Source organism: Medicago sativa, chromosome 2 (assembly GCF_051527215.1).
Source record: "Medicago sativa cultivar Bolivia chromosome 2, Bolivia_mono, whole genome shotgun sequence".
Taxonomy (NCBI): domain Eukaryota; kingdom Viridiplantae; phylum Streptophyta; class Magnoliopsida; order Fabales; family Fabaceae; genus Medicago; species Medicago sativa.
Window position 1 is genome coordinate 19,845,782 of NC_140750.1, and position 20,456 is coordinate 19,866,237.

A 20,456-nucleotide genomic window follows, 5' to 3' on the forward strand; every position below is an offset into this window, starting at 1 on the left:
TGAACAACAATTTGCTATATCCTCATAATTTCGTCGTCCCAATAGCATATAACTACGATATTTTCAAGTCGTACGTTGGACAAAGTCTAAGTGCCACATGTTGAATTGCTTTATAACCACATTTTTTGATGGAGAAAGATTTGGAAACATTTTTTGTTGGAGAAAGATTTGACACTATTCAGTTTGTATAGATTTTAAAAATATCATAATTTGCTCTTCATGCAACTCTTGAAGTCATTAAAGGTAATAATAAGATCAATATAATTATGAAACAAAATAAAAGAAAACTTCAATCATATTGAAAAACCAACATCAAGTCTTACAAGCATTGTCAAACTACAAAATAGTTTAAATTTAAAAACAAAGTCATAACAATTTCAAAAGTTATAAAAAATGAATCATATCCACTTAATTTTCAAAGTTAATCCATCAGGATATAATTAGCTACTTATCTTCCTCTCTTCCATCTTCATTAACGTCTGGACTTGGAAAATTCGTCGGGCCAAGGACACTAGAAGCATCCGAAACCTATTGAAAACAAAAGAATACAAGTTACAAACTCAACTTCGTAAATGTTTTTATAATATTAACATATAGACTCAGTAAAATAGTACAATTTACCTGTGTTGCAGGTTGTAAAATATCATTCACATCTTCTCCAGAAAATCGATTTTGAATCAATGTCGCAAAATTTTCCAACAAAGCACACGTCCTCTCTTGACTTTCTCTCATTTTCTTAAGTTCATCCAGTAACTCTTGATTTTCAGACAAAGTAGCTTTCAATTTTTTAGGTTTAGGAATCTTGCTTATACAACGCACACGTGCTCTCTTTTCAAAATGTTGTTCCGTTGAGCCACTTGAAGTTGTGGGTCTCTCACCATGAAATATCCATTGCGTATAACGTCTAAGAAATCCGTATCGTGGATCAGTTAAGTGTTCATAAACAGTACTGCGAGAATGTGACTTATAGTTAGCACATTTTGTACAAGGACACAATATTTTTCCGTCATCTTCTGGCTTTTGAAAAGCAAATTCAAGAAATTCATTAACCCCTAGAATATATTCATCACTTTGTTTTGATGGATCGCGGATCCACCCTCTATGCTCCATTTGACAAAATTAACTGAAACAAACAAAGTATTTCTTTTAAGTAAAATAACTGATATTCATGTGTCTCAGTTTTTTTCAAAAGCAACAAGAGCCTTAGCCAAACAGACAAGACAACATAAAAAAAGTGGCATCAAGCATCCATGACCAATTGAGTAATGCAAATGCCCATATTTAAAAAGAGCTACATAACCAACCTAGTTAAGTTTGCTATTACCAAACCTTAAGCTTATAACAAACAGATTAAATGCATGAAAATATCAGTAGCAAAAATCATAACCCCAAGCCCAACCTCACACCAGAACCAAATCTTTAATGGCACCTTAGCAGAACATACCTTCAGAAGGTTATCAAAATCGGGACTTTACTTCAAGTCGAAAGGGAGTAGCAAGATCGGGACTCGTAAAATCGCAATCAAAATCGAAGGATTTTACTCAAGGACTTTTGTAGAATCGATATAGGATAGCAAAGTCAGGACTCGTAAAATCGCAATCAAAATCGAGGATTCTACCAAAACAAAAATAATGTTAAATATATGTTATAAATTGCATATAGTCATAAATGACTAAAGTTCAAAGTCCATAAAATACATATATATAGATGACTCAAAGCCTAGATGCAAATATTCTTTAGTAGTCATAATAATGTTAAATAACCTAACAATGCTAAATAATCCCGTGTAACAATTGAGGAAGTGAAAGAATGAATTTTTTTGGCCTTTTGGGTATTTATAGAACTGGGTCATGGATTCAAATCGGGTCAATTTACGAACCGGGTTAACAATTGACCCTTATCAAAAAATGAACAAAATCCATCAAAATCGTGCGATTTTGAATGGATTTCACGATTTTGTGCGACTTTGTGCGATTTTGATAGGATTTTGCCTGTTTTTGGGACTTTGCTATGGATTTGAGTCGTTGAAGCTACGCAAAGTCGCAAAAACCAGGATTTTAGGACTTAAGTCGCGTTTTTGATAACAATAATCTCAACAGTTTAACAGTTGCTCCATGCCAACTCTTAGTCTTTACCAACAAGACTCAAACAGAAAAAGGATTTAAAAGCCATATTGATTTTGTGCTAAATCAAAACCTTTTGAATTAAATTTCAGAATCTTTCAAGATAAGATTTTTGGCATCCTCCACCACTTAACTTGTTAACATGTCATAGTGTTCAGTATTCACCTTTGGAGATAAACTCTAACAATCTACTAAATCCGTATAAAATTCTTGATGATTTATTTACAAAACATAATTTTTCAGAACACAACACTAATTAGTCGGGTCTGAAAGAAACAGAAACCTAGATCACTAAAATCCCAAACCAACTCGAGTAACTAGTTAGGTTCAGATTTGTCATGCAGCAAATTCAATTATTCATAAGAATGATCCAATATGGTTTTACTCAACTATTGGCATTCAAAAATCAAAACCACGTGATCCAGTCCAAACCAAAAGTTAAAAATCAGAATTCCCCGAATTAAAATTAAAACAAAAACTATGTTAGAAGTGGTAACAAAGGAACACAAGGAACAAACATGGTGTGTAGTACCCGGCGGTTAATGGTGGCCGGTGAGAAACGAAAATATGCAGACAGCGCACTGACTAGTTGCAATGGGGAGGAGTTTAGAAGGTTTGGTTCCCCAAATATACAATTTAAACCTGAAAAGTAATTGACAGCATTCAGAAAGTTAACCTGTCACAGCACAAGTGATGTTTAATATGTATTCGGAGAGTTGAGGTTCATGTGTTGTGTGGGTGGTACTAAAATTTCCCAACCCAAACTAGGCACAAACCATAACCTAGGGAAAGTTAAAACAAATGTTGTTAAATAGCAGCTATAGCCCGCTGCACCACTATTGCGTAGCAGAATTCGGACAAACTGTTATTGTCCCATGATACGCTATTCAGTACAAAATGTTGTCAAATAACGGCTAGAGTGGCGCTATAACACCATTGCATAGCGGGATTTCAACAATATGCTACTTTCCACTATCGGTAATTGACAACACTGGTTAAAACACAAGCATGACTCTAAATCATCAAAATCCCGTGATAAGTCATAACTAGGACAACAAGGACTTTTACTCTTTAACCCAATTGGGTTGGCCTTGTGGTGTTGGTTTAAGACCTTGGAGTGTGCTCCTTTCAAGGTCTCAAATTTGATTAATTCTCTCCGATGTCAATTTGGGTGGGTTAGTTTAGCTTCTTCAAAAAAAAAAATGACTTGTTACTGCTTAAAGCAAATTACTTTTCCGTTAAAAAGTCATAAAGAACACTAAGTTTTGTGAGACGGTGTGGAAGAACTTATGAAAACAACTTATGACATGGTTCATAATCTATTTTTCAGCTTAATATAACCTATGAAGACAGCTTATAGCTTACACAAAAATAATTTAACTTTAGTTTATCTTTTACAATAGAAATAGCCTATACTAATACATAAGCGATTATCAAGATAAGCACTTGTGCTATAAGTTGTAAATAAGTTGTCTACCCCAAATAGAGCCTAAGTACGTTAATTGGACATTTAAATGGTACATAGAAGTAGAACAATACCGTGGTTGAGGCTTCAGGATGAGGCTGTCCGTTCAGGCGTCGTGGTCAGCTGCGACAGAGAAAGGGAATGAATTTGTAGGGCACACAATTTTCATTTGGAGAAACTGGAACGCGCGAGAGATAGAGGGAAAACAGAAAATATTCATTTTTTAAGAGAGGGAAAATCAAACTAATACAAAAAGCTGAAATAATAATTCAAATAATAACCACTTTTGCCTGGTGGTATTATTGGCTTGGGTCTTGAGAGTGTGCTCCTCCGTAAGGTCTCAGGTTCGATTCTCTCCGGTGCCAATTTGGATGGGCTATTTAGCTTCTTCAAAAAAAAAATAATTCAAATAATAAAACATCACTTTAATAATAAAACATCACTTTAATAAATTTAATAGTGGTATTGACTTTGAACCGGAAGTGATTCTATCCGGGTTGTATAATTTGTTGATCAATTTCAGGGACTAAAGTAACTAACAGAGTCTACATTTAGAGACTAAATTGACTAACGAAGTCTGCATTCAGGGACTAAATTGACGAACAGAGTCTACATTCAAGGACTATTTTGCAATTTATCTGCATTCAGGGACTAAAGTGACGACTATTTTCCTATTCAGGGAATAAAATGACTAATCTCCCTTATTTTTTTTACAAATGTCTAATAGGATTTTTTTTTTTTTTACAAAATCTCTAATAGGTTTTAATATATGATTTTGGCAAAATTACTCATGCAATCAATTAACTTAATTTTAGGTGATAATTTAGACTTTTGACTTAATTGCAGTTTTAGTCCCTCTATTTTCATCATTTTGCGAAATTAGTCTCCCTATTTTAAAATTCGACAATTTTGGTTCTTCTGTCAAATATTTTGTCTAAAATATTGTGATATGATATATTTTAAATGAAGTTTTCAAAGGAATTTTGTTACAATTTCATCGATGTTGATCATTTTTCATCTTCAAATCATATTCCACGACATGTAAAAATTATCACATCACATTTTTTTTTTTTTTTTTTTTGGTACAAATCACATCACATTTTTATAGTTCAAAAATATGATGGAGGGACCAAAACTGTCGAATTTTAAAATGGGGGGACCAATTCTGCAAAATGGTGAAAATAAAGGGAACAAAACTGCAATTAAGCCTAATCCTTATTATATAATCCTAAGCTACAATGTAAACAAAACTTGCAAACCCTAATCCTACCATTTGAGCGGGAAAATTCTGCTTTAACTACACTTAATGGAAATTTCAAATCCTTTCCCTAAACCTAGATTATGGGCGGTAATTGTGCTTCCAATGTTCATTTATTGCAGATTTCAAAATTCAAATCTCCACCCAAAGTATTGTATCTCATTGTAAATCACAACCAATTAATGTCATTTATTTTCAACACTGGGTATTGCATATATCTCATTGGGAACCACAAGTCTGACTTAACCCCCCCCCCCCCCCCCCCCCCCCCCTCTCTCTTTTTCTGTGATTCTTCATCTCTCTCCCTTTTCTCTCACACTCACTCTCCCGATGCCACTGTCTACTCTGTCGCCAGAACCCTAACGGAGCTCCGCCAGAACCCCTCTCTCTGTCCAGGTAACATTTAATCTTGCTCTTCATATCCGATATCGATTTGGTTCATCAGTTTTCAATTCTTCATGGTTCGGTTTCGTAATTGCTCTCTGGTAGAGTTATCAACTATGTTGGTATGTATCTATCTATCTATCTATCTATCTCTCTTCCTCGGTTTTGTTCTGTATCTTTTCAAAAGAGTTGTCGCAAAGCCCAGATTAACAGATCATCTAAAAGGTAGGTCAGTGGTGGTGCTTTTTCGTTTCCTAGGGGTTTCACATTGGGTTTTCGCCATTTCTATTCTCTTTCAATTACCATCATATGATTCCAATTCTTTTTTTTTAAGGAATATGATTCCTGTTATGATCTACATATATTGTAACAATTCTGATTTTCCCCCACAAATTTCATATTCGGGTTTCACCAATTCAATTTTGTAGTTTTCTGCATATATTGAATAGTAAACAGTTAGTTACATCAATTAATTAATGAATTTGGTCGTTACTAATTTCATAGTGAAGTTTATTCTTTATGGTGTCGCATCTTGGTAAGATCCAGGCTACTGTCAAGAAGCAACTGGTTCCTAAGATCAAGGCAATGGTTGAAGATGGATCCATTATGATGTTGAGAATGCATTAGTAGCTCACAATGACCCTAAGTTTTCATGTACTGGGCATCGTTTCAACTTTCAAGCTCAATCTGATTGAGAAAACTAAGTTTACCAAAGTTTTTTTTTGAAGAAAGTTTACCAAAGTTGAGGCAAGTAACATTCCTGACAATCATTTCGACTTTGTCGCCTTTAGAGACGTCTTGGAAGCTGCCAGGGACGATAAACATCTTTATTCAATCAATAATGGAATGAATGTTAACCACCCTAACAATTATTGATTTTATTATAATTATACAGATGTGATTGGGCATGTGTTGAAAGGGACGCTTTAAAGGTTAAAGAAATAAATGGCAAAAGGAGCAAGTTGATTGACATAACCTTGGAGGACCATGAGTGAGTACTTACCAAACTGATGTGTAATAGTTTTTGACAGAGTTATTTGTTTATTTGTGTTTAACCCACACCAATATAATAAACAAAGGTAACCAGGTCCATTGTTCACTTTGGGAAAAGTATGCTGAAAGGATGGATGCTTATCTAACAGTTCATAGTTCAGACACTCCAATTGTTGTTATCTCGCAGCTGTGCAAATTAAAAAAATATTACGGTGCTATGGGGGGTCTCTAATGCGTTCTACGGAACCAAAATGATATTGGATGATGATTATCCTGCAACAGTGGAGTATCGCAAAAAGAACTCATTAATTTAAATGTTTACCTTTTTTTAGTGTATCGCAGTTCATCAGTGTTAACATCTTTGGTTGGTGTATATAGGATTGATGGAGCAGATGTGGTACTTACACAAGGTGTTATCCAGGTTTCCGCAAGCACTGTTGTACCTTTACCAGAGGATATGCTACAGACCAAACAGATGAGCATTGAAGACTTGATTGAATCTTCTGATGTATTGTGCTTGATCATTTGTTTATATCATCCAGTCTGTTTATGGTTTCTTTATTATATTTGTTCCCGTTAATTTTTTTTTATTCTTATTAATTCATGTTTTTTGTTATAGAAATGTCATGGAATAGTGTTGGCAAGCATTTGTGGGATCGAGCATGAGTATAATTGGTACTATAAGGCATGTGCCAAGTGTGCCGCAAGAATCAAGGTTATTTCTGGAAGGATGTTTTGTGGAAGGTGTAACCAGTGTAAGAATGCAGTCCCCAGGTCTGTGATATCAAAATCGCTGTTTTCAATATTTCTTTTATCATTACAGCAGTTCATTCACTAATAGTATATACACATATCAGGTTCAAGCTTCACGTTCAGTTTATGGACAACACCAGGTCCACCAGCTTCATTTTGTTTGACAAGAATGATTCCAATTATGTCAGATAACCAGTGCAAGATTTGATGGATGTGCAGGTATATTCCCAATCAAGTAGAATATTTCAATTTGTGATCTGCATGGAATTTCTCTTGCTTACTCATGGTCCTCTAATTGTTTGCAGAACAAGCACGGTTGGGAGTATCCATCTGAACTTGATAATTTTATTGGGAAGCAAATGTTGTTCAAGGTTGAAATTACGGACGGAAATTTGTTGCATAATTGGCGTAATTATGTTGTTAAGCGCACATCAGACAATGTTGATCTCATCAAACAGTTTATATCACCTCACAAGATTGAGGTGCTTATGTGGTTAATTATTCCTTCTTGAAATTTCTAATTATCATCTTGAAAATATGCTCATTACTTTGCTTTTGCTTTATTTGTTTAGATTTCTAACAATGAAGTTGAGGAAAATGATAAGCTTGGAGGTGACTCTCATGATGATGAGGCATTGACTGAGGTCAACCGTTAAGAAACCTGTTCTAGAAAAATTTAGTGTAAATTGGAACCTTCCACCAAGTAAATGAAATTGTGTGTGTCTCATTATGTCTGTTTTAATGCTATTTACAGGAAAAGGTTATTGAGTGTGGTGACTCCACCAAGTCTGGGTTGAAAGATACAGTTGAGGAAAGCACACCGTGCAGCAAAGTTGTTGGTAAGAGGGCTGCTGATATTGTGGGGTCTGCGACAGGTCGAAGATGTTGGTGAGAAGTCCATAACAAAACATGCAAAGATGAAGTGTGTCAAACTTGAAAAGGATGCCTTGGTTGCTGCTGCCATTATGGATTTATAGTTTTTATCTGTCTTTTTGTTCTGTTTGACTTGCTGTATTGCTTTATCTGTATTTTGGTGTAATCTTAAAAACTCTACTGTGTGCTCTTAGCACCTTTTGTTTTCCCGCAGTTCTGACTGCGCCGCAATCTTTAATCGATGGCTGTACTGTTTGTTTGAAATGGTTGTTATCAGATTTTGCTGTTACGAATATAAGTCTAATTTGAATTTATGATTGCGTTACATTTTGATCATTATGTTACCAATTTTAATTAAAAGATATCTGATCATAATAACAAGGATGTTCATGTTTATTTTCACATGAAGCCATTTGTCTATATTGTTAATAGCATTTTAAAAAATTGATTGCGAAAGGATTATAAATTATTGTCCAAGGCATGCTGATGCCACTAAGGTTCCCTATGAAAGTATTACTAATATAATCTGAAAAGTATAAATTATGCATAATATTCATAACATATAGCCCATATATGGTATATGTATATTAGTATGTTGAACTATAACTTGCTATTTTACTCATGGAACCATGTCACAGATAGCTCAGCAAATTCTTCATAATTATGCAGAATTTTGTATCAGTACATGAGGTGGGATGTTTTATTATAATTGTGTTTTTGTTATACTTAAGCTGTAGGACAAGTCACAAATAGCTCTCTCTTTTAAGGTCCAACTCCTCCACTTATAAAAAAACTTAAAAAGTTGCTGATGTTTGAATTCATAGGTAGCTCTCTCTTTTAAGTTACAACTCCTCCACTTAAGTACACTTGAAAAAAGTGATAATGAGTTCTTTTCTAAATTAGACCTTATTTACTTGACCTTCTGACTTAGAAAATGCTGCTGTACTATAAATTATGCAGGATTTATTTAAACTTCAATAGAAAAACATATTTAGTAATCAAAATTGTTGAATATCTTTATTAGTAAGTTTTGTCATTGTTGTATTTTTGAATTTTGATTCGGTCAGTTTCGTATCTGCTACTGTTCTCTATTACAAGGTTTCTATTTCTCAGTAGTGGAACTAAAGAAAAGACAATAAAATTGGCTATTTGTCTCTGTTCAATGTTTTCCAAATGAAGGATTTAAACTTGATTGATTAATAATGTCCATAGATAGATCCTTAATTAAGACACTTATGCATACTCGGGCATCTGTTTTTCCTATATTAAAATGGTAGATATGCGTCTTTGCTGATATTTTTTTTCTTCAATATGAACATTTATTGAGAGTCAATATGTTTGCAGTTATCAACTTCTTTCTTATGGTGTAACTTACGTTTGGGGGAAGATTGTCAGTGGAGTGTTCTTATGTTGTGGTTGCTGGACGTGCCTGTTGTCCATCTGCTATCTGTTTTTTTTTGTGGCTCCTGTTTTGCGTAGATTGCAGCGGTTGCTGCTGCGTTTTTTTATCCTTCCTGGTGTGGCATCGGTTTGGTTTTTCGTGTGTTCCCCTTCGCTGTGCTATGTAGTCCGATGGTGCGGAGCTATGGGAATGAAATCTGGCGCCTTTAACTAGATTTCAACGTCATCTCTTTGCCTTTTGGTTGGGTGATTGAGAATCATATTCATCATGATTAAACAAGTAGGTTTTGATATTCATCATGATTAAGCAAAAGTGCTAACTTATACGGACTTAATTTGTTATAATTATACTAGAATGGTAGTGTCATATAATTCTATAGTTGCCCGAGTTTCAGAACAATGGTTATTAATTTTCTCAATGACCACTTGCTTTTTCTGTGTTAAGACATTTGTGTTGTATCGCGTATGTGGATCGAACTCATAGCAGGAAATCAAGTGAGACATGATCACTAGATAGCTTGGAGGATTATGCAATGGTTGTTCTATTAATGTGTTTCTTCTCCTCACATCTTGCTTCTATATAGTGAATTTTTTTTCTTTCTTTTTTTCCTTTGATTTGGCATGGAAATGATATGAAGGTATCTTATTTTTTTCATAGTGGAGAAGTGTGTATCAAAGTTCCTTCCCCAGTGTACAGTCTTCTCCTCCTCCTTTTATATTGTCAAAGTATATTGCTATTTTATACATTGGATTCCTTATGTTGTTTGTTACAGAAGCCAAAAACCAAATGCAAGGAATGCATGCTTTGACCTATTTTGTGAAAGTAAACTCTAAGGAGGCAAAAGTAATTTGACTAAGACTCAAAAAATAGAAGATGCTTTTTTTAAAAAACAAAAAATGCTCAATAGTTTGATTAGTGAAATGTATCAAATTTTAATTGTAATGAATGCAATGGATGAACATTAAATGCAATTTTCTCTTCCATTGGTTATTATGCCCAACCTTTTCCAGCGAACACATCAATTCTGTATTATGTGATTTACAATGCAACACAATTTATAATGTGTGAGAGCAAGCTTTTAACATTGGGAGGCGGGCTAAGGTTTCATGTTTTAAGAGAGATGCAATTTAGGCAGGTCAGAATTTGAAGGCATGTTGATCGGATAGAGAGGGAAATTACACGGGTAGAATTCTGCTAACAAATGAGAATGGTGTTTGCATTGATAGTACTTCAAACGTAGTTTTCAAAGAAACTTTCTGCAATGTATAAACATGAATTCCTTCAAATATGATTGCATTAATTATCATAATGTTAAAGTTTTAATCTTGGTATGTAAATGTCATTTTGTTTTTGCCTACTACATTTTCGATATATATGACCCGTGCGGCAGCACGGGTGCAAGGTCTAGTTTTTATTTATAGAGGCTACAACATAAGTAACATTTTAATTGATGAATTTGTGAAACTTTTTTTTTTAATAAGTGAATTTGTGCCTTAAAAAAATTGCTCACAACAACGTCACCAAAGTGATCCTTAAAAAAATTGTTGCCAAAGTGTTATTTGCATATAAAATTTAAGTCTCTTGCAGACTAATTTATCAATATTTAGTCCATTCATAATTATTTACGAACCAATTCGTCTTTAAAATTACCTTTTATAGACAAATTAGTTCATAGTGAACAAACATGGATGTGAGATGAAAGTAAAATTTGACACATTATAGTCCCTAACTTCATAAATTAATGAATGAACCACTTCAAATGATTTTTTACCATTTAAGAGATGTATTTGCCTATTCACAAAAATGATGGACTATTTTGACTTAAGCACATAATTTTTTGAGTTCCAAGAACTCACAAGAGTCATGACAGATCTCAAAACTCAATCTATCAAAAAGATCCTCTGACAATTAGATTTGAACCTATAATCACAACTCAACTTCTTATCAATTAACCCAATTTTGATTGTTAAGTTCACAATTTTTTGGATGATAAATTTGTCTATTATTATTAGGCTTAATATTTTATCTTTTTTCTCTTGTCATTTTGCTTCTTCACCGATGTTGGATATGAATTTCAAATTTTAAATATATGAAATGAAGTGTTGTGCAATAGCACACCTAAACATACATGAGACTGCAACTCACTTTCTAAATATAATTGAAAAGTGCACTAAATTGGAGTTTATCCATATCATTTTACACCTTTTCTTTTTTTCCCGTTAATATGTTAAACATTTTCTTCAAATGGGAATCTAATGACTTCTATTATATACTCCATTCGGTCACATTTATAAGCAAAAAAACAGTTTAAATTCATGCAATTCTTAATGTATTTGGTCAATATATAGGCCTAATACATTATGTATTCAATGAACATAAAAGGTGCATTTTTTCTTATAAATGTGACTGGAGGGAGTACTTTAACTGATTAGTAAGAGCAACTCCAATGTTATTCTATGCTATGTTTTTGAGGCCATAAGAACTTGTTTTTATATTCTATCCCATTGGAGTGGAATGACGTGGATGCCATGTTGGAGAACGGTTCTCCCCGTAGAACATTGGAGAAGACTGACATGAGGGACCCACTTAGAATAAATTAAGAACAAACATTGTATTTTTGCATTGGAGTAAAACTACATGGTTGTTTTTGAATTCCCATGTGGCAATGATGGACCCACCAAAATGCTTGAAGAACATAAATTTTGTTATAACATTGTAGATGCTCTAAGAGTAATTCACTAGATCAACTAATGACTCAAACTAACCGAGTTGACAAATTAAACGGTCAAAACCAAAACCTTCCACCAATGGGACTAATGTCATTTATTTAGCAATTCAAACAAACATAAGCACACAGAGACACTCATGAATGATGTTAGCCTTTCGATTAGCCTGCATCCAATTTAAAAATCTTGCAAATTAGTTTTATACATCCCTTTGAAATACTCAACACAAAGACTGCAAACACTTCTATTAATTAACATTCATATGACTACGTTCTTATGCTAAATAACAAGTATATGCTCTTACTTATGTAAATTTCAACTTCCTTTCTTCAAAAAACACTGTATTAATTGTCCTATGGCCTCGAACTTTTGTAGCCACCGGTGCTTCTTCTTCATTGCCCTAGTCTTATCGATCTTCGCCACAACGCCGTCAATGTCTCAGCAGCAAGCATCTGATTCGTGCAATGGAATATTCCTTTCATACACCTACAACGGCGGCATAAAACTACAGCCAAACTTGACGGACTCAGCGGCCCAACCGTCCCGATTTGAGTCAACACTGACCGTTCTCAATAATGGACTCGTCGAGCTTAAGTCATGGAAGGTATTATTAGAGATATTGTAGCATTTTATACCTTTGTTAATAGTATGTTATCAGTTAGTTACTTAGTTATTAGCTTGCTCTATATATTTCAAATAGGTGTTTGTCGGGTTTCGACACAGCGAATGGTTGGTGTCTGCAACCAACGCAGTGCTCGCCGACGGGATGAGCATCCCCAGTGCTGTTGGGAATGGAACCGTTTTTGCAGGATCATCGATGACCGATTTGAAGACTGCAGCAGCGACTGCAGGAGACTTGACACAGATGCAGGTTAAGGTAGAGATGGTGGGGACAGTGGTGGGGGTTGTGCCACCTAGCGTGCCGATGCCTTCTACCATAAACCTTGCTAATGATGATTTCGTATGTGGTGAAGCCATTTCTCAAGGTTCGTATGATGTTGTGTAAAGTGAATTTCCTTCATGCATATTTACGATGTTTTGGCGTGAACTACTATCTTCCGCGTGCAACTGTAGAGACTAATATCTTAAGTCTTGTGAGTCTCTAGTGAGCGGCAAACTCTCTCGAAGAGTTTTAATGTTGTTGTATGCCCAAACTCAAGTTCAAACTTGGAGCCTTGGTTAAGTTAAAAGAGACTTGTGTCATCTCATCTAATCATTATTGAGTTTCATGCATATTTGTATGCTTAATCACTTGTTTAACTAGCTAATAAATTAGAAATCAATTGGAAATGTTAACAAGTAAACCTGGCTAACAATAATTTCTTTTGTAGGAACTTGTAATATAATATGGTATCTAAATTGATATAACTAGCTTTTAATTTCTGGCAACTCTTCTTCAGGGAACAATGAAACTCATAGATGTTGCACAAGTGATCCCAATTACAAGACAAATATCACAACAAATGAAAAATTTCTACCTAGACAAAATGGTGATCTTACCATAATGTATGATGTGATCAAAGCATACAATTCCAATTACTGGGCAGAGGTAACAATTTCAAATCACAATCCTCTAGGCCGTCTTGACAATTGGAAATTAAGCTGGAATTGGACCAATGATGAATTTATCCACACAATAAAAGGTGCTTATCCATCAAATATAGATTCATCTAACTGTATTTTTGGTTCACAAGGTGAATTTTACAAGGAACTTGACTTTTCCAATGTAATGAATTGTGAAAAAAGACCAACAATAATTGATCTACCACCAACGAAGTTCAATGATACACAACTTGGTAAAGTACCATTTTGTTGTAGGAATGGTACTTTATTACCACCATATATGGACCCCACCATGTCAATTTCAAGGTTTCAAATACAAGTTTATAAAATGCCACCACATCTCAATCGGTCAAACCTTACACCACCACAAAATTGGGAGATTAAAGGTGACATAATTAACCCTGATTACAAATGCGGCGCGCCGATTAGGGTTAATCCCAGTCAATCTCAAGATCTAACAGAGTTACCTTCAAACATATCTTCAATTGCAAGTTGGCAAGTTGTGTGTAACATAAGTACAAAGTCATCATCAAAAAGTGATTCTCCTAAATGTTGTGTCTCATTTTCAGCTTATTATAATGAATCAGTTATTCCTTGTAACACATGTGCATGTGGATGTCCTAGTAATCAAGAGAGAACATGCAGTGCTACTACACCAGCTATGTGGCTTCCATCAAAAGCACTTCTTGTACCATTTGAGAATAGAAATGAATTGGCACATGATTGGGCTAGTTTGAAAAATCTACGAGTACCTAACCCTATTCCATGTGGTGATAACTGTGGCGTGAGCATAAACTGGCATGTAAATTCAGATTATGAAAAAGGTTGGACTGCAAGGATCACAATTTTTAACTGGGGTGAGACGAATTACGCTGATTGGTTTGCTGCGGTTCAAATGGACAAAGGTGCAATAGGTTTTGAGGAAATGTATTCATTCAGTGGAAGCTTGTTGGAGAGATTAAACACTACAATATTCATGCATGGTAAGAAAGGATTGAACTTTCTTGTAGCGGAAGCAAATGGGTCGAACCCTCGAAGAGATCCGAGGGTGCCTGGGAAACAACAGTCAGTAATCTCGTTTAGAAAGAAAACAAGAGATGAAATCAATGTTGTTGGTGGCGATGGTTTTCCTAGTAAAGTGTTCTTTAATGGAGAGGAATGCTCTCTTCCTTCGGTGTTTCCAAGCAATGGTTTGAGGAATGAATTTTCCTTGGCTACTATTATGATTCTTATTTTGTTGTCAAGTATGTTGATTCAATAATGATGACATTGAATTTATATTTTCGATGATTGGTTGTTGTTCTATGTTTTCAGATTTGTGTAAGACAATATAAACATATAATTTTTTTAACGATAAACACTACTCCCTGAAGCCTGAAATTTTTACATAAACTAATTTCTATATTTTGAACAATTTAAACTCATGTATGAGCTAGCTAATTGCAGAATGATGATTAGATTCATGTGGAACACCAACTATTTACATTGGCAACTATGATTAGAAAGAGAGCTAACAGGATCTGTTATAAACTGGAATGTTGTCTGCGGAATACCCATCAAAGTCAAACTCATTATCAACTTGTCCAACGCCTTTGTGCTGCGAGAAATACAAAAAAAAAAAAAAAATGATTTGTCTATAAAGAAAAACCAAACATAAATATTTAGGGTCAACAGAAAGGACGAACAAACCTGGTTCAGAAACACACTCATGAGATCCTCTTGACTTTGATCAGAGAAGGGGTTAATCTCGATGTTTGTACCTGGAATTCTTTCACTCTTGCCCCGTAATGAATTGTCAACAAAAGGTGTAATGAGATGTTGACCAACATTTTGGTGATCACCTTGACTCATACCATCTCTATTTTGTCGAGTCTGTTGGATAGAGGAAAAACCACGATGGCCTGAAATCGATGGCAAGACATCAATGTTTCCTTGTAAAGGATTTGCATGTTGAGAAGCATCATATGTCAGGCCTGTATTTGCTAATCCCCAATCATTGGACTTCTGATGGAGTTCATTATAAACATCATAACTAAATCCCCCTAATCCTTTAATTCCCGAAGTAGCTTCCGCATGAAATGCACCTTTTATACTGCTACTGGATATACCCGGAGTGCATCTGAGAGGGAAACTATTGACTGATATTCCATTTGGTCCTGTAGGTTGCATTAAAGATGATGGAAACCTTGTAGCATGAGAATTTGTATTCTCATTTAGCATCTGACCTCTTGGTTGAGACTGAGCCATCTGCGTCAACCAGGGGCTTCTCTTTGCAGCAGAAGCATTGACCCGCATATTTGCGCTGCCAAAGGATTGAGCAGACTGGTGAAAATTGGCAAACTGCTTCGGCTCAATGTTGATAGGGATTCCGTGAAGAAAGTTCACCGGTTTACTGCTGCTCATATGTTGCAGTTGCCCATCTCCAAATCTTAGTTTTGAGTTCTCAGGACTGTAAAGTCCTGCTGCTTGAAGCTTGGCTAGACTTTGCGCCGAGAACTGGCCAGAAGCTGAAAGGGTTTGAAGATCAATTTCATTTACAGAGGTTCCTCCAAATATTGACTCTTGCGTACTCATGAAGGAGTTATTCAAGTTACTTTGCTGCTGGGAAACTCCGCTCAACCTTCGAAGATACAAACGGTATTTCTGTAAAAGAAAATAAAAAACAGATGAAGAAAGTTAGCATCTTCAAGTAATATCGTTGATGACTGTAACTCTTAACATTCAAGGTGGATTCTTTAGACTTTACACACCCCCTCACACTGATAAGTGGACATCTGGAGTGTGACTCGCGCGGGCCAATAGCGGTGACTTGATAGCCAGTGGCCCATGAGATCTTATATAGGCTCTAATAACATCTAGAATATCGGTTGCGCCAAACTCAACCTTTACAAAATCAGTTTGTACGATGAGGATCGTCCACCACTTCTAAACTAACTTATTATAGGTCATATCTCATATAACATGGGACTCTTAACAGTAACAAAAATAGAGGAAGTATAATCTTTTTAGTATATCATACCTGAAGATGACTGGCAACGTTTTCTCTAGTGAGCCCAGGAACATTCATCATTTCCATAATCTTTTTAGGAACAGCCTCTGCATATCAATATCAATTTTGAAAACATAAGATGACGACTTTCCTTAACATTACATATAAAAATCAATTAGACAAGCAGAAATATTTAAGATTCTATGGGGGAAAAGGGCTAATTTAGAGATAAAAACAATCTTGTAGAATCACAAGGATTATATCTTGGAAAAACTTTAAGGGAATGGTTTGTACGTTAGATGAGATACCGTGGAAAACAAACAAAGATGAAAGAGAACATTTTTGCAAGGACATAACATAATTAAGGGACACATACTGTCTAATCCCAATTGATTCACAACAGCCATAAACTGTTGATGAAGCTCGATAGACCAAACAACTCGAGGCTTCTTTGACGTCGAACAATCATCCCTATCATCTGCTTCATCTTCTTCATCCCTCCTCTTCTTTGAGCTCTTGCCTTCATTCGTTGAAGATGAGTAATTAGCATCAGTGGACACAATTTTTTCTCGATCTCTTTCATCTAATCCACCAGATTGCTTCAGATCTTTCCAGTTATTCTTTCTCTTCCGAACCACATGCTGCCATATATTCTTCAAAGCCTCGATACGCACAGGTTTGATTAGATAATCACAAGCACCGTGTGTCACACCTTTCATTACCACGTTTTTTCCATCATCAGCCGACATCACTATAAACACATTCACACAAACACACACAATATGTCAGCTCATGTCATTGCATATTGCATCAACTGATCCAAATCAATAAAAAAAAAAAACAATGCTTACTAATAACAGGAAGATCCATCTCCAATCCAATATGTTCCAAAAGTTTGAATCCATCCATATCAGGCATATGCACGTCGCTTAAAACAATGTCGAACCCGTTTTTATTCTCTCTAAGAAGTGATAATGCAACCTCAGCTCTCTTGCATTTGGTAACTGAAACAAACATACCCAACAAGCAAAACAGAATCAAATGGTGAACAACAAAACTTACACAATATACTAAAGTCTCAAACTTTAACTTTGGAATAAATTCCAATAGTTGAAAAAAACACTTATCAAACAAATCTACCATACTAAATCATATCAAAAGCATAATTCAAAAGAAAGATAGTTGCAACCAGAACTAAAAATAAAAATGGGTCTGAATAAAAAAACTCAATCAAACAAAAGGGTGTTACTAATTTACATCTATAAGCACATAAACGTTGAAAAAATGAATTAAAGTTAAGATTTTTAACACTAATTCATGATGAGCAAGAGTGAAACAAAGATGAAGATTGAAGACCTTCATAGAGGCAAAAACGGAGCATTCTTTCAAGGATCATGAGGCAAGTAGGGTCATCATCAACAACAAGTACACGTAGACCCGCCGGAAACTGGTCGGAGACAAGGTTGCCGGAGTTTGATGGTGAAGTTGAGGTTGACATGGAAATTTTGTTATTGTTGTTGTTGTTGAGTTTCATGGTTCAAAGATCCAAATAGTAGACAACAAAAAAACAAAAAACAAAACACAATATTTTGTTGTTTTTCACTTAGTTGAAGTAAAAAGTGATGATTTTATGGAACATAATGTTATTGTATATAAAACTAAGAAAAAGTAATTGGTTATGGGTTTGATTCTGAAGTTGAAAATCTGAAACCTTATAACAGTTGTAACTTGCAAGTTGATGTTGATGCTAAGTTCTTAGCTTACTTTATTAGTTTCACTAATATATAGTATTTTCTTGTAGATTTGTTTTATACATTATAATCATTAAAGATTAATTGAAAGATTACATTTGGTGGAATGAATCTTGAAATAACCTATCATCTGTACATAATTGTAAACTTCAAAATTTAAAATGGCAGTTTTTTTTAATGTTAGGAGTCCCACATCGAGTTTTGATGTGGTACTTAAGCCACGAGACTATCCCACCTATTAGACTAATTTTTTAGGTTGAACTCTCCTCATGGACTTAAGTCCTAACAGTTAAGCTGACTTACTTGTAACATCGTTGGTTCAACTCTTGATAATGTAGGGAGTATTTCTTTAAGCTTTAGAATCTAGTTTAATCTTAATGAACTTCGAAACTAACTCACATGAACTTTTTTTAAGAAAAATAAAAATGAATTTGTACATTATAATACTTGTGAGAATCAAAGGTAGAAGAAAATTATGAGAAAAATGCAACTCTTTTATGGCATAAGAGAGAAAAATTAGAGATCAAAATTGCATAATTGAAAAATGGAGAACCAAAATCACATCATAATACTTGAAAGACTGCTTAAATGAGTTAATAAAAAATAATATGTATAAATGCGTTTTTAAAATTCTTAAACTTCTATATTCATCTTTTAAAAATGTTGAAAATTGAAACATATATTGTAGTTAAGGTTTCTATTTTATTTTAGTGTATTACAAATATTTTCTAACTATTATACTCTTCTAAAAAATAAGCAAATGAATGCTACTCAATTGTACGGTTTGTGGACCTTCATATGGAAGCATAACCAGAGCCACGTGCAAGGACAGGGAGGGCTTTTAGATTGGACCACTGCAACATAAAAATCAAATTGGCTCATTCTGACAGTGTTACTGTACAGTGCCCTAATCCCATAAATGTCCAGGTCAAGACTTTGTTGCTTTCGTTACTATAAAGGAAGCCATAAACAATATCTTTGTTGATTTCGTTACTATAAAGGAAGCCATAATTTATTAGTGTGCACTGTGAATCACATATCAAATACAAATTGATTAACATTTTAATCTGATTTACTCTACCTTCGAATTGAAGAGTGGAAAGATACAGGACAAAAAAAGCAGGGTAATATTAGAAGTAGGAGATCGATTTGAAGAAAGTCGGGGAAGAAAAGGAAAGTCGGTAGTAGAGTGCCCGCACCGCCTAACCTGCTAAAAGCAGGGTGGACGGGATGGGTTAATCGGTTGGATTGATATATTAAAAATAAATTTTATTTTTCACTTCTATTTATTTATAAGTCACAATTCAATTTTTCAATTTTCAATTTATTTTATCAATTTTGTTTAATGATTTTAGCCTCATAATTTTAACCGTTAGTCGATTGATAACTCGTCAAATTTTTATTTTGAATGTCATATTGATTTATTATAGATTTTTACATGATGTAAATGATATGTTTGAATGATTATTTTCATATTTTTAGTGGAGTCAATAGTTTTTTTTTTTTTTGAGGAAAAGGAGTCAATAGTTATATATTTAGATTTCCTTAAATTAACTTTAAATTTATATATTTTTATATTGTTTATGTGAAGTTTTTAATTAATATTTTTTTAAAAAAATATTGACGGTTCAAACAACCAACCCAACGGTCCGCCATAAAACGGGGTGGGGTGAGATTTTCAACCCTCCATCTCTAGTTGGCCTAACCCTCTCTGCCCATTTTTAGACGAATTATTGACGGGGCAGGATGGAACAGTGCAGGTTGGCCCTTTTTGCCATCCCTTGCATTGCTTGTGTAATAGATATGAATGTTTTTAGGGAAGTTTTGAGATTCCGACATTTAATTTATATTTAACAAAAAAAAAATTGATAGAAAAGTATAGCAGTCTCAAGTTTTCTGAGAGTGTTTTACTTTCTTTCTAACTTCTCTCTTCCTTTTTTCCCATCACTGCTCTCTCTCTCTTTATATTCAAATAAATGATATCCATATATATATATATAGTTTTTAGGCTAAAATATGGTTTTAGTTTCTGCAAATATGCCCCGTTTTGCTTTTAGCCCCTATAAAAAAATTGTTTTTGGTCCCTGCAAAATTTTTTGTTTTTTAAAATAGTCCCTGGAGGACTATTTTAAAAAACAAAAAATTCAGGGACTATTTTAAAAAACAAAAAATTTTG

General features: G+C 34.4%; 4 protein-coding genes across 11 annotated transcripts; 2 read left to right on the forward strand and 2 right to left on the reverse strand.

Annotated features, from left to right (window-relative positions):
* Nucleotides 1-277: 277 nt before the first annotated feature.
* Nucleotides 278-3,813, reverse strand: LOC146945310 (uncharacterized). Of its 2 annotated transcripts, XM_085743690.1 has the most exons (4): nt 3,663-3,813; nt 1,445-1,614; nt 622-1,123; nt 278-528 (listed from the first exon to the last, which is right to left on the reverse strand). In XM_085743690.1, exons 3-4 carry the CDS (start codon nt 1,108-1,110, stop codon nt 445-447), a joined length of 573 nt encoding a protein of 190 aa, XP_085599816.1. In that variant the 5' UTR covers nt 1,111-1,123; nt 1,445-1,614; nt 3,663-3,813; the 3' UTR covers nt 278-444. The 2 variants fall into 2 exon arrangements, with proteins under 2 accessions (XP_085599816.1, XP_085599815.1); XM_085743689.1 differs by lacking the exon at nt 1,445-1,614 and having other exon boundaries at nt 3,663-3,807.
* Nucleotides 3,814-5,131: 1,318 nt separating this feature from the next.
* Nucleotides 5,132-8,113, forward strand: LOC146945311 (uncharacterized). Of its 7 annotated transcripts, none has more exons than XM_085743676.1 (9): nt 5,132-5,977; nt 6,126-6,221; nt 6,310-6,509; nt 6,602-6,731; nt 6,843-6,997; nt 7,081-7,195; nt 7,282-7,458; nt 7,549-7,620; nt 7,731-8,113. In XM_085743676.1, the coding sequence occupies exons 6-9, from the start codon at nt 7,184-7,186 to the stop codon at nt 7,866-7,868; spliced, it is 399 nt and encodes a 132-aa protein (XP_085599802.1). In that variant the 5' UTR covers nt 5,132-5,977; nt 6,126-6,221; nt 6,310-6,509; nt 6,602-6,731; nt 6,843-6,997; nt 7,081-7,183; the 3' UTR covers nt 7,869-8,113. The 7 variants fall into 6 exon arrangements, 6 of the variants coding, with proteins under 6 accessions (XP_085599802.1, XP_085599800.1, XP_085599803.1 ...); XM_085743674.1 differs by having other exon boundaries at nt 6,310-6,504; XM_085743677.1 differs by having other exon boundaries at nt 6,318-6,504.
* A 4,087-nt stretch (nt 8,114-12,200) lies between these two features.
* Nucleotides 12,201-14,898, forward strand: LOC146945312 (COBRA-like protein 7). Its single transcript, XM_085743681.1, has 3 exons — nt 12,201-12,581; nt 12,678-12,963; nt 13,378-14,898. The coding sequence occupies exons 1-3, from the start codon at nt 12,333-12,335 to the stop codon at nt 14,799-14,801; spliced, it is 1,959 nt and encodes a 652-aa protein (XP_085599807.1). The 5' UTR covers nt 12,201-12,332; the 3' UTR covers nt 14,802-14,898.
* On the reverse strand, nt 14,775-18,286 carry LOC146945313 (two-component response regulator ARR2-like). The gene is made up of 6 exons (XM_085743680.1): nt 17,886-18,286; nt 17,381-17,533; nt 16,906-17,280; nt 16,560-16,636; nt 15,230-16,183; nt 14,775-15,137 (listed from the first exon to the last, which is right to left on the reverse strand). Exons 1-6 carry the CDS (start codon nt 18,061-18,063, stop codon nt 15,051-15,053), a joined length of 1,824 nt encoding a protein of 607 aa, XP_085599806.1. The 5' UTR covers nt 18,064-18,286; the 3' UTR covers nt 14,775-15,050.
* Between the last annotated feature and the right edge of the window lie 2,170 nt (nt 18,287-20,456).